This window comes from Brassica rapa, chromosome A08 (genome assembly GCF_000309985.2).
Source record: "Brassica rapa cultivar Chiifu-401-42 chromosome A08, CAAS_Brap_v3.01, whole genome shotgun sequence".
Lineage (NCBI taxonomy): Eukaryota > Viridiplantae > Streptophyta > Magnoliopsida > Brassicales > Brassicaceae > Brassica > Brassica rapa.
In genome coordinates, this window is record NC_024802.2 from 16,954,405 (window position 1) to 16,969,685 (window position 15,281).

General features: G+C 33.2%; 3 protein-coding genes across 3 annotated transcripts; 2 read left to right on the forward strand and 1 right to left on the reverse strand.

Moving 5' to 3' along the window:
- Positions 1 to 1,151: 1,151 nt before the first annotated feature.
- Positions 1,152 to 3,673, reverse strand: LOC103835150 (SH3 domain-containing protein 2). Its single transcript, XM_009111261.3, has 10 exons — positions 3,222 to 3,673; positions 2,870 to 2,992; positions 2,717 to 2,786; positions 2,470 to 2,621; positions 2,293 to 2,394; positions 2,002 to 2,202; positions 1,853 to 1,915; positions 1,624 to 1,782; positions 1,466 to 1,540; positions 1,152 to 1,372 (listed from the first exon to the last, which is right to left on the reverse strand). The coding sequence occupies exons 1-10, from the start codon at positions 3,279 to 3,281 to the stop codon at positions 1,256 to 1,258; spliced, it is 1,122 nt and encodes a 373-aa protein (XP_009109509.1). The 5' UTR covers positions 3,282 to 3,673; the 3' UTR covers positions 1,152 to 1,255.
- Positions 3,674 to 8,267: 4,594 nt separating this feature from the next.
- LOC103835151 lies at positions 8,268 to 12,245 on the forward strand. The gene is made up of 2 exons (XM_009111262.3): positions 8,268 to 10,912; positions 11,189 to 12,245. Exon 2 carries the CDS (start codon positions 11,191 to 11,193, stop codon positions 11,983 to 11,985), a length of 795 nt encoding a protein of 264 aa, XP_009109510.1. The 5' UTR covers positions 8,268 to 10,912; positions 11,189 to 11,190; the 3' UTR covers positions 11,986 to 12,245.
- A 724-nt stretch (positions 12,246 to 12,969) lies between these two features.
- On the forward strand, positions 12,970 to 15,158 carry LOC103835152 (fructose-bisphosphate aldolase 2, chloroplastic). The gene is made up of 6 exons (XM_009111263.3): positions 12,970 to 13,266; positions 13,350 to 13,619; positions 13,711 to 13,820; positions 14,136 to 14,226; positions 14,316 to 14,585; positions 14,696 to 15,158. Exons 1-6 carry the CDS (start codon positions 13,090 to 13,092, stop codon positions 14,972 to 14,974), a joined length of 1,197 nt encoding a protein of 398 aa, XP_009109511.2. The 5' UTR covers positions 12,970 to 13,089; the 3' UTR covers positions 14,975 to 15,158.
- Positions 15,159 to 15,281: the final 123 nt, after the last annotated feature.

Here is a 15,281-nt window from a genome sequence, read left to right on the forward strand (position 1 = left end):
GTTTGCTTGAGTTGAGTTGTTTCTTTGTTTCTATTTGGTGTTGTAATAAGTTGCTTGCAACCAGGCCCGTCCCTCTTTAGCCTTAGGCCACAAAATATAAAGTAAATTATAGGCCACAATTTACGATGTTGTTTGTAGATGAAATGGTTAAACAAGTGAAGTACAACTTTTTTATCTCTGGTTTGAATATTACTACTAACATTGTTTTTAACAATTTTAGATAAAAGTTACTCCCTCTATTTTTTAATATAAGTCGTTTTACAGTCAGACCCGTTTCATTGTCTTGATGGGCCATGTGCATATTTTATCTGAATAACAAAAAATTGTCTGAAAAAAAGTCCTAAATTATTCAAAAAAGCTCTAAATTACACTTAAAATTGCTTAAATTTTTTTTGGGTCCTGTGCAAAAGCTCCTTCTGCACACCCATAGAGATGGGCATGCTTACAGCTATGCACATAGATTAAGAAAATCATTAATTTCTTATATTTTCTAAAAAAACATCATTAATTATTTACCTAACCACAATTTAACCAATAGAAAATAGAAGATATATTATCATTGGTCATACAACATTAATTATTAATAAATTTTACATAGAAAACCGAAATTGACATATAATTTGAAACAAAAAAATTTCTCTAAAACGACTTATATTAAAAAACGGAAGGAGTACATTAGAGGGCCACATTTTCTGACAAGCTTTAGGCCACATAAAAGTTTGGAACGGCACTGCTTGCAACACAAAAAATTCGAAAATGTATAAAATTTCAACATTTTACCAACAAAGGAAAAAGAATATCACTGTTGTTACTTCCTCTATTCAAAGGTTAATAAGATTTACGTTGTTGAAAAACGTTAAATGTTATTCTTTACTGATCTTGAAATTTTATGTTTGATTGATAACGTAGTTACAACAAAATCGAATTAGGCACGCCTCAGCTTCTCAACTGCTAGGGAAGATTTGAGCGGCGCGTTAGGGAAATAGATTATGGAGGCTGTTAAAGAGAGGGATGAAGTGCGGTTTGGATCGTGGTTGTCTCTTACAGATTGTAGAGAGGAGACTATGAAAGATACAATAAGCTATGAATGCGGTGAAGCCAAGTTGCGGTTCGAGCTAGGCTCTGATCAGATTGGAAAACACCCGACTTGCTTCATCAAAGTGGTAAAAAATATGTTTGCTCTTTATTGTAAGTTAAGAAGTAGAGAAACATGACCAGACCCAAAGTATCACCAAAACCCACCAAAAGAATGACATTATATAACCTCTATGACCTTAGTGGCAAGCACACGATCCCTTCTCTCGATATAGTCATAAGGAAACCAACCTGCTTTGCCTTTACATTCTCCTTCTGCCCACCCGCTGCTCGTTACCTGGATCCGCAAAAAAAAAAAAACCTTGTAAATGAGTCCGCACAGATCATACATGTCCTAAACCATGAAGGACTGGTAATCTAATATGCTAACCTCTCTGATAACAACATAGTCTCCAACCGATAAGCTAAGCTCAAACTCTGAATCAGATTGATACGAAAACATGACCTGCGCCGAAAAAAATATAGATCATAGGCAAATCAAGAGATCAAGTAAAGCTCTTTTTGAATCTAAACAAGAAGTTTACTAACCTCTCCTAAGAAGTACCCCATGGCGTCGGATGTTCCATCATGCATATGAGAAGCATTGACTTCATTACTAGCTTCTTCATATGAAGGAGGAGGCGAAGATGTGATGTTATCTACTTGTGGAGTTTGAGGCCCTTCGATTCTTTGTTGCTCAACCCTCATCTATACAATTGTAATTACGTTTTTTTTAAACAATGTAGAAAGCTGTGAGTGACCAATATACTACTTATACCTCTCCTTCTAGCCTTTCAATAATCTCAAGGATCCTTTGGTGATAAATACGCTCTGCTTCAACCTTTTTTATCATTAAAAAAAAAACATTTTACAAAACAAAACACAGAGTAAATGATTATGAAGATAAAGCAACTCCTAAGTCAGTACCAAAGTGATTAGCCGCTGGAAAGTTTGGGTTTGTTGCTGCTCTTCAACAGCAGCCATGGCAGAAGCTGCTTCCTTACCCAATATGGTCATATTTGATTTAAGATCTTGAAGTTTTGCTTCAGCATATTCCAACTTCATTACTAGTTCTGGATTACCAGGATTCTCTCTAACCTTAGCTTGTCTTTTTGATACTTCAATAGTCTAGTGTCGGTTCATTAAAAACATGTTTTAAGTTAACATAAGAAAAAAAAGAGAGCACTTAAAAAAGAAGAGGCGCGGCATGGGTATAACCTGAGATTCAGTCTCTTGTCGCATCCGTTCATAGCGTTGTGCTAAATGTCGAGCATCAACCAATGGAGCTCCAATTACCATTGCCCTTAGTGGCTCAGCGACCTAATAACTTCATCATGTAAAACTTAGCTATAAAAAAAAAGAAAGTGCATCAAGTGAAATGGTTTTGTCTGAAACCTGTGTGCCAAGAGCCTTCAGGAGATTTCCGCGCTCTTTCTCCATTTGATCGCGAGCATTTGCGAAACTAAGTGAAGCTCTTGTTAGTGTGTTACCACTTGTACATGTATTTCCTGAACCATATCTTCTGCTGTCTTCACACAACTTTGTACCTGTAGTCGCAACCAAAACAATCACACAAAAAAGGATTTTATAAACCTCTGAAAATATAAATAAGAGTGATGCATAAGACAACAAAAAGGTTTACCTATTTCTACTTGTTTGGACCCTGTAACGATGGATCCTTCAACACCACGAACAATGTCCCGTTGAAAATGCTGAGAAGAAGAAGAAGTAAGCTTCAGTAAAACAGTAGCAAGAGAGAAGTATAGTTCAAGCAGGAGAAAATTTGAAGTAAAACCTTAGCAGAACGTGTTGAGATGTAAAGCTTCTCGAGCTTCTGATGCCTATGTAACTCTTCCTCATCAGTTATTACATTATCTGAACCTCCATAACCTCCTCCCCCAAACTGTCTCAGGACAGCCTTGAAACATAAAAAAAAACAGAGAAACATCAATACATTCTGTATAATCGACTTTACACAATACGAAATCATCTCCTCGGATCAAGAACATGATTAATCCCAACTATGAGCAATAAAGCAGGCAAAAAACATTCGATTTACCATATAACTAACAAGGGGATTAGACTCTTAAAAATTAAATTTGATTTAGGGTTGTTATGTATCAATCAATATAGAGGGAGTAGAGAACCTGTTGCTGTCTGGCCACTTGTTCTCTGAACTTTGAAGCTTGTTTTCTGATTGCTTCCATTTATTATACAAACACTGTGTTTATTCTTCTGATTCCTCTTCTAATCTCCTGATCTCCTCTACTTCGGGAAGGTGATAAACTGAAGGAAAGGAGAGAGAGAGAATATGTGTTTGAAATCACATCTACTGTTTGGTATGGTGTCACATCTTATTGACTATTATAGTCAATTCCCTGTTTTTTTTTTTTTGATCAAACTCTCAGTTTTTTCCTGCGTGTGTGCAAAAACCCCAATTTTTTACTCTATCTCAAAATACTTAAGTTTTGGATGTGTGCACAAAAATTAAAATATTCATTATTTCCTAAAAAATAATATTAAAATATAAATTAAAATTAATTTTAATCAATTCTTAAAAATAAATATAAAACATCATTGGTCACACAATTTTCAATAAAAATAAAATTAATATAAAATATCAAAACATCATCTATTTTGAAACATCAAAAACTCTTCAAAACATCATCTATTTCGAAATGGGTAGTATTATTTAACATTATTATTTTTTGAAATTTCATAATTTTACTAGCGAATGTCTCTGCTTCACATACTTTAATTTATTGAATTGTACGATTTGGCGTCAACTGAAATGGGCCGAATAATAGGCCGAGGCATGAGTATAATTCAAATTTTGATTATTCACGGGTCAGAGTTGGCGATGGACGATCGCAGACGCACATCGATTAATCAAACCTACTGGAAAATAGTTATCAAAGAATTTCAGTAAAGAGGAAGACGATTAGAAACTGAGATTAAACTTACAAGCTTGTAGAAGATGCAGATAACTATACGTATCCCCATAACACCTATATACTCTGTCATCATTATAAACGGAAAATTTCACAGACATGATCGGTTTTCAGTAAAATTTAAGTCAATGGCTCTAGAGATTATGTGAAATTTTGGCATTTAAATTATTTAAAATTATTGAATTTACTTCAAATATTTATGATATCTAAATTTTTTAGAACTAATTTTATTTATAGACGCTGACTATAATAGCGGCGACGATTAATAAATCTCTTTAAAAAAATCATGTTTGGTATAAATTTGTTATTTTAAAAGTGTGATCAACCATATTATGCTATATTAAACTTGTGTGTATATGGTCGTGATTGCCAAATAAGTTGGTGATTATGGACGACATCATATATTTGAAGTAAGAAACAACCATATATGATAAGGGAAGCACGGATAAACGATCATTGATGAAAAATAATTGTCATTAAACTTACAAAATATGCTGCACATTTAAGCCCCAAATGACCAAATGATGGTTTGAAGAAATAGGTTTATCTGCTATTTAGCGATTTTGGGATATTGGTGAAGTGGTAGTGATAAAATATGTTTTTTTGCCAATTCAATGGAAGAAACTAATGGTCGTGACCAGATGTTCCTTCATAATCCACATAATCAAAACAAACAGTTCATGTAATTATATTTTAGCTAAAGCAAAGTGTAAAATAAAAAGAAAAATTTATAGTTATTCATCTCTGTCTATGTACTTACGTGTTTTGATCAATTATTGTTTTCTAGAAATGAAGATAAAAATAGGACTTGGTCCTTAAAAGTAAAAACACAAGCAAAATAATAGAGTTTTAAAGCAAAACAATATTAAAGTATGAGAAAAATAACAGATTAACTAAGTAATTTTCTGTCAGGTAAAAAGTAGAAAGCTTGTATGTGAACTGTAAGATCGAAATAGTTGGAAAAATAAGAGTGTGATTGGTAGACATTTAGCGTAACTAAGTGGAAATAAAAGGAAAAATAAAAAATAGAGAAATGTGTGACTCTAGTTTCTACCTCCTACTCCTTGTTCGGAAACTCGCTAGGCGCTACGCGTGCGGCACATGTGGGCCTAGCGATTTATTGAAAAGCGGGAAAAAATCGGGGAGTACGCGGGGAGGAATTTTTTGTACTTTATACGTATAATACTACATTTTATACATACAAATTAGAAACCACCATCTCATAATTTATTTTAAATGTTTGTTCTACTGACTTAAGTCGATAAAATCTGTAAAAATGTTTTAAAAAACTCATTCCGAGTCTGATCCAGTCTAGGCCCAATAAAATTTACTACTTAATGAAATACTAAAAGTAAAAAACTTGAAATTCTAACATCCCACATCGTCTAATGATAACAAAAGTAACATCTAACATCACCTATAAATAAACGTAGCACTAGCTAAATAGTTAGTTTGCAAGATGGGCTTCGTATCAAGCCCAATATCTTGTCGAAAAGTTTAAAAAGACGGCTCGTTACTCGCTGAGAAATCGGTTTTGAACCGAGTAAATCAGTTAGGCGGCCGACTATATGTGGCCCGATTAATGTGACCGAATTGGTCTTAATCGAGTCGGTTCATTGACGTGGAGCGACTACTCGGCCGAGTATACGGCTAGGCGGCCGCCTTTTAGAACAAGGCTCCTACTTAGTAGAGATGATTCACAAAAACCAATACACTTTTCTTTTCTTTTGTATTTCACTTGAGTGGTAAAAAAAAGTTGGAATGGGAGTAAACGTTAAATCCATAGTAAAGTAAATTGTTACACTGATGTTAGTTTTACTCCAAATCCCACTAAATCCTTTCCAATCAGGTGGAATATATTTTTTGAACTTTTAGTTTGTCCACTGTTTAAATAGAAGTAAACATAGACTCAGGTTTACTCTACATTATACTAGAGTAAAAATATTTTTTCTTTTTATTTTCCCACTTTTTACTATTATTTTTATTTCCACTCTTTCCTACTATTTATTTTTACTCTGCTTTACGCTAATACAGTCACACACACCCTAAGAAAAAAAATGAATAGAAAGTATAATTAAATTCGTGAACATGGCGTTTTTGGGAAGTCACCTTTGAATCAGAGATGACGCATCGATCCAAAAATATAATTTGCTTTATTTTCTTTGATGTCATTGTCTGTTTGGAATTAAAATAGTTTGCTTTAGTCTCTCAGAGACGAAAGATTAAGCTGAAATTAATAGTTAAGAAAAGGAAGACTACAAAACTTAATTTCTAAAAGAGAGGCGAAGTAAAAAAAAGTCTGTAAAAAGTATGTTACACCTGACTGGCAGGACACCATCCTTGCATTTTATATTATACTATATATTTCCTATTTAGTAACATCATCTACCCATGAGTGCAATATAAATTATAATCCTTGCATTTTACGTAATCTTCAATAACAAATTTGAGTACACGAAATTTATTTTATCAGGATAATGATCATTTATCATCTATATTATTAAAATTAAAGTACTTTTTGGTACTGTTTAGAAATATAGATATCAATATAAATGAAAATTATCTGAAAACATGAATAGCAATATAAATAAATAATTATATAAATACAATTATTTATTATATTAAATTTTTTTTAGTAATTTCATTAATATAATTATATTAATTATTTTTCCATATTTCACTCAGTTTAACAATTTCATTAATTATATTACATGAATATACATCACATCATATATTACCATGATAAAGATAGTGCATATTTTTATTTATTGTTAACAACATTAATTTTGTGCCAATTATAAAATCAAAAATATAAATAATTGAATTTTGCATATGGTTAAATGTCCAGTTTAGTTTGTTTTACCAAATATTTTTTTAAATTTTTTTAATTTCAATCGGTGAAAAATTACGTAACCAAAAACATAATTCAAAGACATGTTTTTGTAAATAAAATAATAACTTAAATAAAAATAATAAAAATGTATTACATTTATTGTCACTTAATTTTTAATCCATATAATTATTTTACTAAATAAAAATCTCTTTCTATTTCACTTAATTTAGTCAACAAGAAAGAGTCCTTTTTTATTAGTTTATAAAATCAATTATGTATGAACATTGGCTATCCATTTAGGTATGAGTTTATAATTCAAATACATGTTTTTTTTTGTTTTGAAATTAAGGCGCCGCTTGAATATTATTTAATTTATGTGTAGATTTTGAGTTGGGTCCTTCTGGGTCTGGATGAGTTCGGTCCTGATGTATATGAACCTAAAAATATCTAAATAACAAATGTGGTTATTTAGAAATATTATAAATTTATGTGTGGGTTTTATACTTTGGGATTAGTCTCTAGTTGCTGGAATCTTTGGGAGCTGAGGTCGTTTTGTTGCTGCCGGTTTTGGAGCTCTTGTTTTGCTCTTTTCTTGTTGTTGTTCTTGTATTGGAGATAATTCTTTGTAAATAAATCTTTGCTCTGTTCAGGGTGTTGAACATGGAGGACGTCGTTGTACTCATACACATTTATATAGTGATTTTTTTAGTGGACTACGGTTCCGTCAGTTTTTTTCTTTTCACATCTAGGAGGTTTTCAACGTAAAAAGTGTTTGTCTCATTTAGTTATTGCTTATACTATATCATGCTATCTTCAAAGTATTTTCTTTACAGGTTTCATAAAGTCAGGGGAACACTATCTTATATTCCGCTGTGTGTGTGTTTCCAACAGAGTGAAATCATAAAGAGCCGGCTCGTAATAGCTTACTTGTGCGATATTACCCAACACATGCAATACTTACCTCTGTCCTTGATTCGGAGCAGTTCGCATACGATAATAATGATGAAATAGATAGAGATCACAATAATTTCTAACAAGAAGGAGACCTCTTGTGCGGATATTAGATGCTTCACCAGCGTAATCAACCACGTTATTAGTACTTCGACAAACGGAACCAGAAACATGTAAATGTGTTGGTGGTAGGCGAAGAGTTCGGCTATGTTGGACGAATTTGTAGGTTTGTAGAAAATGAGGATATGTTGTGCCAAAGGTAAAAGAAATTATATGCGGAACAGGATGTGGCCATAGGAATGAAGGAAAGATTCTCAGAACGCTGTATGCAGCTATAGACCATACAGCTATAGACGACAACTGACCAGAACGCTGTTCGGCTATGTTGGGTGAATTTGAAGGTTTGATCAATTCTTCTTAATATTTATAACATACAAAATATAATGAACGAAACTTTTTATAATTTTTAATTATTTTAATTAGAACTACAATAAAGAAAATTCTAAAACTAATTATTATCATTTGCCTAATAACTTAAACGATATTACAAATAATAATTTATAGTAGCTAATTTTCAAAATTATAGAAAGTGTAATAATGTTTGATCAATTCTTTTTATATTTATATACAACATAAAATAATGAATAGAAAATAATTTATATAAATTGATATAATGATTAAATATTCATATAAAAATATAGTCTTATCTATAATAATTATTAATCTCTTATAATGTCTATTTACGCTTTATAAATAATTAGGCTTTGAAGACTGGACCGATTATATTGAACAGAACATGTGGAAATTTGATTAAAAATGTTTTGCAATTAAGTCAAATAATATAGTGGAATAAAATATTGTTATGATTAAAAATAATTCTAAGATAGATATTTAGTTCATTGATTGTATGGTTTGTATTACTATCTAGAAATAGAAATAAATATTTGGAAAAATATGTAAAAAATAAGGAAAATATTAGCAAAAAATTGAATTCAAAGAATGAAATAATAACAGAAAAATAAGAAGAGGCCGAACAAGATGATAAAGAATATTACCGTATATTTATATACTAATTGCTCCATTTCATATTAAGTATCGTTGTATGGTAAATTTTTTGTTATAAAATAAGTGTTATTTTAGAATTTTATTGCAAAATTTATTAACTTTATATGTTATATTACTCTTTATATTTTTCAGTTTATTTTTTTAAGTTAAAATATGGTTAGGTAGAATAGATAATGATTGATTTGTGAAAAAAAAATACAAAATTAAATATTTTTTTAATTTGTGCAAACAAATCCAAAGTGACACTTAAACTGAAATAGGTGGAGTATTATTTATTTGGGTTCTTTACATACTATTATTTATTTGTGTTCTTTACAAATTGTGAATTCAATAACTATTCTGTACATAATTGAGAATTCAATAACTATTATGTACATAATTAAATTGGCGCATGTATATAAATCAAAACAATCATTGTTATTTATTTACAATCATTTTATGGTAAATAAATTCTAATAATCATTTTATCTGATTTATTTAATATATTATTAAGTTTACATGATATTAATATATGTATAATATATTTTTAATATGACTATTTTTTAAATGAAGTTTTCTACTCATATGGTTTTATAATTTTGGTATCTTTTTTACAACAAACATTTTAAATCATTGAAATGGTTTAATGTGATATTTTAACAATTTTATTAATTTATAGTCATTTAAAAAAATTCAAACTATAAAAATCTGTATTTATATTATATGATTATTGTGATTTTTTTAATTTATTTTAATAATATAAAATTAAACAAAAATGATAAAGAATGCACAAATTGTCATCATTTTTTTATGATTTAAAATCATTAACTGTTATATATATATATATATATATATATATATATATTTCAATTATATTAGGTAGTTTTGTATCTTTTATTTAAGAAAAGAATGAAAAAAAAATTATGCATTAATAATTAATTTAATGATTAATCTAATGAAAAATAGTATAGTTTAGATGGATTAACCTGGTTTCTAAGGATTCTATAAAATCATTATAGTATTGACATATGTTTTTTTCAACAAAAAGTTAAAAAACTAAGAAGATTCTTGGTCTAAGAGCCATTTCGAAGAATTGAATCAACATAAATCATAGCATATGGCAGATTTTTAGCACCTTGTGCCAGCTTGTCCGCCAGAGTATTTTGCTCCCTTGGAATATGTTGGATAGTAAAAGTACGAAAGAATTCCGTACATCACAGAAACTCTTCTATGTGTATCGTGAACACCGATCATTCTATCGGTGTAGACACCATTTTCACCAATTGAAAGCAATCAGTTGCAAATACCACTTATGAAATTTGTAGGGTCTTCATGCATTTCATCCATCAAAGTTTCACATTCAACATGTAAAGGTGATAGACTCATGCGAATAAACATTGCACCCATCATAGTATCAGTTGATCCACATTTTCTGTAGATTCATCCTTACACATTCATCCTTGTCCAGTGCAATGATCATGTTCCTTCCATGTTTCATCAATATAATTTACGCTATGTAGAATATAATTATCTGTATTATATGGAAATACACGCTATGTAGGATCTTTAAAAAACCAATCAGGAAATTAAACCACAAAATCAAAATCTCTTATAAGTTATTTAAAAACATTTTTAAATAGAAAAATAATATAAAAAATCTTAAAAGTGATACTCATTAACTCTTTAGAGTGTAAATAAATACCAATTTGAAGATTTTAAATGGATTTTTTTTCTTTTCAAATTGTAACATTGATTACAATCACTGTACAATTAATTATAATGAATATAAAAGTTTAATAGCAATTTGTATATTTTTTACAATTATTTAATTTTATAATTGTAATATATTAAAATTTAGTTTTTTATATTTTGAATTTTTTAAAACCGATTACAAATTACTAACAATGACGTAAAACGTACCCAACTTAAAACCCACTACGGCGTCGTTCTCCAACAATTCATCTTCTCTTCGGTCGACTTCGACTCGTAGATTCCGAAGCGAGGTTTCTTCTTCCTTCAGAACTAGGGTTTTTTTCTGGGATTCTCGAATCTTTAAAAGGTCAGTCATTTCAGTACTTTTTGGATTGCAGTCGCTGAATTGGATATACTCAGTATAATTACTTGCTTAGTTAACATTCATAGACCGTTGATCTTGATCCGATGCGTCTGATTTTCGATTTTGAGAAACTGCGCATTTCACTTTGGTTAGTGAACTAAGCAAAGAACTGTGTATGTGATTGCTTTCTGTAATCAATCACCGGTTCAGTTCATATCTAATGTAACCCTCTCTATTGTGTTGTGTCTTTAAAGTGATGTTGATGTGCTTTTTTTGTAGCCATGTCTGAACGACAAGACACAGGAGATGTTTCTCTTTCCGTCAAACACGAGGAAGAAGATGTTTCACCTGAATCTTTAGCTTGGGCTGATTCCTGCATCATCAGCTTCCCTGATGATTCCGACAACAATGACTGGGGAACGTTTAGAGATGCTTTAACCGAAATCATTGATATCCATCCACAGATCTTTGTTCCGACAGAAACAACAACAAGTGTTCGGTCTCGAGACGAGGTTATGACTGAAGCCGAGTCAGTTCAGATACCACACGCTGCTGACAGTTCTTCGGGTGAACAAGTCAGCGAGATTGTCTCTTTGCTGAACGTTGAATCAGACCCGTCCAAGAACTCTTTGCCAGATCATTACTTTCCGGCGGAGAGCAGAACAACCAATGGACCAGTGGACAATCATCATACCGCAGGTATTGAAAGTACGGAAGAGGATGGTTCTATGAGCAATGGGGAGGCGGATGAAGAACCAGAGTCAGACACGCCTCAAGTCGTCAAGGATGATTTCATGAGCAGCAGTTACGTTGAAGACAACAAAGCTGACGAAGTTGATGTTTTGGAGGATCCGGGTAACCTTACTCCACAAGAGATCTTCAAGGTGTGGGATCTTAAGATTGTGGGAGACGGTGATGAGGATGATGGGCTGGGGCTACAGGTGAAGAAAGCACTCGATGAGTCTTCCACGGTCCAGCCACATAATGATGATGATCATGTTGTTGTGGAGAAGAGTTATATCGATGATCTGATAGCTGGGATAACAGATCTGTCTCTCACGGAAACATTTGAGTGAAGAACAGATGAATTCAAGTGTATTTTGTTTTTGACATCAGTTACTCTCTTTTGTTTTACTTTTTCTACTTGACCAACAAAACCTTCTAGACGATACGGAAGGTTCTCTAAATTGGTTGTTTCCACGACCCACTTGGCCACCTGTTGTGTGGAATGGTGACGATGAGATTACACTCTCTCGACCGTTGATGTAAGACTTTACAATCTCCTAAAATCTCTGTACTTAAACCTTAGCCTTAAGAAAACTCAGGGATTCACGTCCTCACAGGCTCACATATTCTCTCAGAACGTAACTTTCAAACGCATCTTTGGCTCTAAATTCTAAAAGGGATTTTAAAATGAATTTTCTTGTCTTCACTTGTCATTGAAGAACTACTTGCGTCTTTAAATCTTTAAAATGATTACTGTCCTCATGATTCGTGCTTCCCTTATCAAATCACCATTTTGTAAGCTTATAAGCTGTTGCCACTAGTTTTAGCTGAAAATGATGCGTTTGTTTTTTTGACCTCCACATCATGACAACATGTATTAGTACAAGAGACATAATTCAAGTAAAAAAAGAGTAATAAGTGAAATATTATGGTCCACGGTGCTACATATTAATTTCAGAGGCTTTTATACATCTTTGTAAATGCTAATATGCTTTTTTTTTTGAAAAATCATTTTTGTAATAGCTTTTTTTTTTGAGTAAAAAGTGATATGCTTCTTTTTTGTAATATCATTTTTGTACATGCTATTACACATTTTTTTCCTGTATAAGAAAAGTAGCAAACAAAAAAAAACATGCAAACGAGGGCATAAAAAGAGTATATAATGATTCCTTTGCATGGACAAAAAAGAAAGAAAAAGAAAAAACGAGTGTATATTCTTGAAATGTGAGTAGTACTTACAAGATTACCATCCACGTGGCAAAGTGTAATTGGCAAGGTCACAAGAACCTCAAATAGCTGATCTGATGAGTAATATAAATCCAAAAGAGGGAGAGTGAGGTTGTGCTCCTCCTCAGAGATAAGGTAGTGTGTATCATCATAAGCTCATCTACTGTGAGTCTCTCAAACAAACCAAAGGCAGAGAGAAGAGAAAGAGATAACATTAACAAAAAAAAATGGCATCAACCTCACTCCTCAAGGCATCTCCAGTGTTGGACAAATCTGAGTGGGTCAAGGGCCAAAGCGTTCTCTTCCGTCAGCCTTCTTCCGCCTCCGTCGTCCTCCCCAACCGCGCCACCTCCCTCACCGTCCGTGCCGCTTCTTCCTACGCCGATGAGCTTGTCAAGACAGCGGTTAGTACTCCTCCCACACATATCTTATTTGCCACGAGTCTTAATTATCTGCATGATTCTTATTAGTTTGGTGTTGTGAGCAGAAAACAATTGCATCTCCGGGACGTGGAATCTTGGCGATGGACGAGTCGAACGCGACTTGCGGGAAGCGTTTGGACTCGATAGGGCTAGAGAACACTGAGGCAAACCGTCAAGCGTACAGGACATTGCTTGTCTCTGCACCAGGTCTCGGACAGTACATCTCCGGGGCAATCTTGTTCGAGGAGACTCTCTATCAGTCTACCACCGAAGGCAAGAAAATGGTCGACGTCCTCGTCGAGCAGAACATCGTCCCCGGTATCAAAGTTGACAAGGTATAACTAAATGTATGCTATTAGATTAGATTATATACCAAACATGGTGCTTGGTTCGAGGAATCTAAACGAGTCGTATATATGGAAATAGGGTTTGGTGCCACTTGTTGGTTCTAACAATGAGTCATGGTGCCAAGGACTCGATGGTCTCTCCTCTCGTACCGCTGCTTACTACCAACAGGGTGCTCGTTTCGCTAAATGGTACCCTTCCATTTCATTTATAGTATCGTTATAGATTTTATTTCATTATAAGTATCGTTTTATAATTTTAATATATATGTTTGATAGTTTCCTTTTATCTTTATTTTTTAGTTCATTAATTAACAAAATCAGATAAAATAACATATTAATTAAATATATAATAGAAAATTTAATGATTTTCTTAAGTGAAAAAACTTTAAAGAACATATAAAGTGAAACAGAGGGAATATAGAGCCGTCTTACTCTCTATCCCCTGCCCAACATGTTTCCTCTTGGGGTAGATTTTTAGTGACTTTTGTGTTGATGATTGATTAGGCGTACTGTCGTGAGCATTCCCAACGGTCCGTCTGCACTCGCTGTGAAAGAAGCTGCTTGGGGCCTTGCTCGCTACGCTGCCATTTCACAGGTATAATCCATTGCTTTTCCTTCAAGAACCAGGTGAAATCGGATTCTTTAAAACTATTTTCACACGCGGATTATGTTTTTTTTTTACAGGACAGTGGATTGGTCCCAATTGTGGAGCCAGAGATCTTGTTGGACGGAGAACACGACATTGACAGGACTTACGAAGTTGCTGAGAAGGTTTGGGCTGAGGTTTTCTTTTACCTTGCTCAGAACAATGTCATGTTTGAAGGTATCCTCCTGAAGCCGAGCATGGTGACTCCCGGAGCCGAGTCTAAAGACAGAGCTACTCCTGAACAAGTTGCCGCCTACACCCTTAAGCTCCTCCGCAACAGAATCCCTCCAGCCGTTCCCGGAATCATGGCAAGCTCTATTCTATAAGAAAATGAGTTTTGTTTTTAATGAGGAAAACCTAGATCTTGGTTTCTTGTGGTGGAAGTAAAGTTGTTTGTGTTTTTTTTTTTTTTGTGCAGTTCTTGTCCGGAGGACAGTCTGAGTTGGAGGCAACGTTGAACCTGAACGCGATGAACCAGGCACCAAACCCATGGCACGTGTCCTTCTCCTACGCACGTGCTCTCCAGAACACTTGTCTGAAAACATGGGGAGGCAGAGCTGAGAACGTGAACGCTGCTCAGACCACTCTCTTGGCTCGTGCCAAGGCCAACTCGTTGGCTCAGCTTGGAAAATACACCGGAGAAGGCGAGTCTGAAGAGGCTAAGGAGGGTATGTTCGTCAAAGGCTACACCTATTGAAGACAACAATGTTGAAGAGATCATGATATTGTGAAAGGAGACGAAGCAAATGTCTTTGTTGCATTTGTTTGAGTTTGGTTGTTATTATCATGTCAAATCATTTATATTATCTGCTTAATTTGCATTAGCTACTCCTTTTTAATAAGCTTTAATATATTGAAGTTATCTATCTTATCTTGATCTATTTTATTCTTGAAAAATATTCTGTAGAAATAGTCTCCGTTACCTTTCACCTCTCATGTGAATATAGACACTATACATTGCGATATTTTCATTATACTTGTCACACACTTCTAAAATGTTACCA